This window comes from Penaeus monodon, chromosome 22 (assembly GCF_015228065.2).
Source record: "Penaeus monodon isolate SGIC_2016 chromosome 22, NSTDA_Pmon_1, whole genome shotgun sequence".
NCBI classification, from domain to species: domain Eukaryota; kingdom Metazoa; phylum Arthropoda; class Malacostraca; order Decapoda; family Penaeidae; genus Penaeus; species Penaeus monodon.
This window is the reverse complement of record NC_051407.1, coordinates 17968648-17969051: the sequence shown is the minus strand read 5'-3', so window position 1 is coordinate 17969051 and position 404 is coordinate 17968648. Positions and strand designations below refer to the sequence as shown.

Sequence of the window (404 nt, the reverse complement as noted above, 5' to 3'; positions counted from 1 at the left end):
CATGAATATTGTTCTCATAACTTAACGTAAAAGGGCGTACCTTCTGTATGTCCCCAGCCCACCACAGTCAAGCTCCTCCCACGATAGTCTTCTCTGGGGTTGGTGGGCAGACAGGCCGGTAGAACCCGTTTCGTGAGCACCGCCTGTAGAAGGAGACGAAGGTTGATATTAATGACGTTTACTGATGCTGGTTAAGCCATTTTCTTTGTTCGCTGGCTATATATTAATATATGTCTATATCTGGTTATATCTATTTATCTATCTTCTACCTATTGATCAGTCAATAGATATACAGATAGACAGAAAGATTAATAGACAAATACGCATATATAATGTATTTAATGAATGAAATAAAAAGGCATATGACAGAAACAATAAAAAAAAAGTGGAGGCCCGAGCAAGAC

At 38.9% G+C, this 404-nt stretch overlaps 1 protein-coding gene across 1 annotated transcript in view; it reads right to left on the bottom strand.

Annotated features, from left to right (window-relative positions):
• The window catches only part of LOC119586971 (phenoloxidase-activating factor 3-like), a gene marked incomplete in the record, with an annotated part of 8764 nt that overhangs the window by 1926 nt on the left and 6434 nt on the right, over positions 1-404 (bottom strand). Inside the window, 1 exon segment of the mRNA XM_037935708.1 lies at positions 41-143. Within this exon segment, the coding sequence (XP_037791636.1) occupies positions 41-143 (103 nt within the window).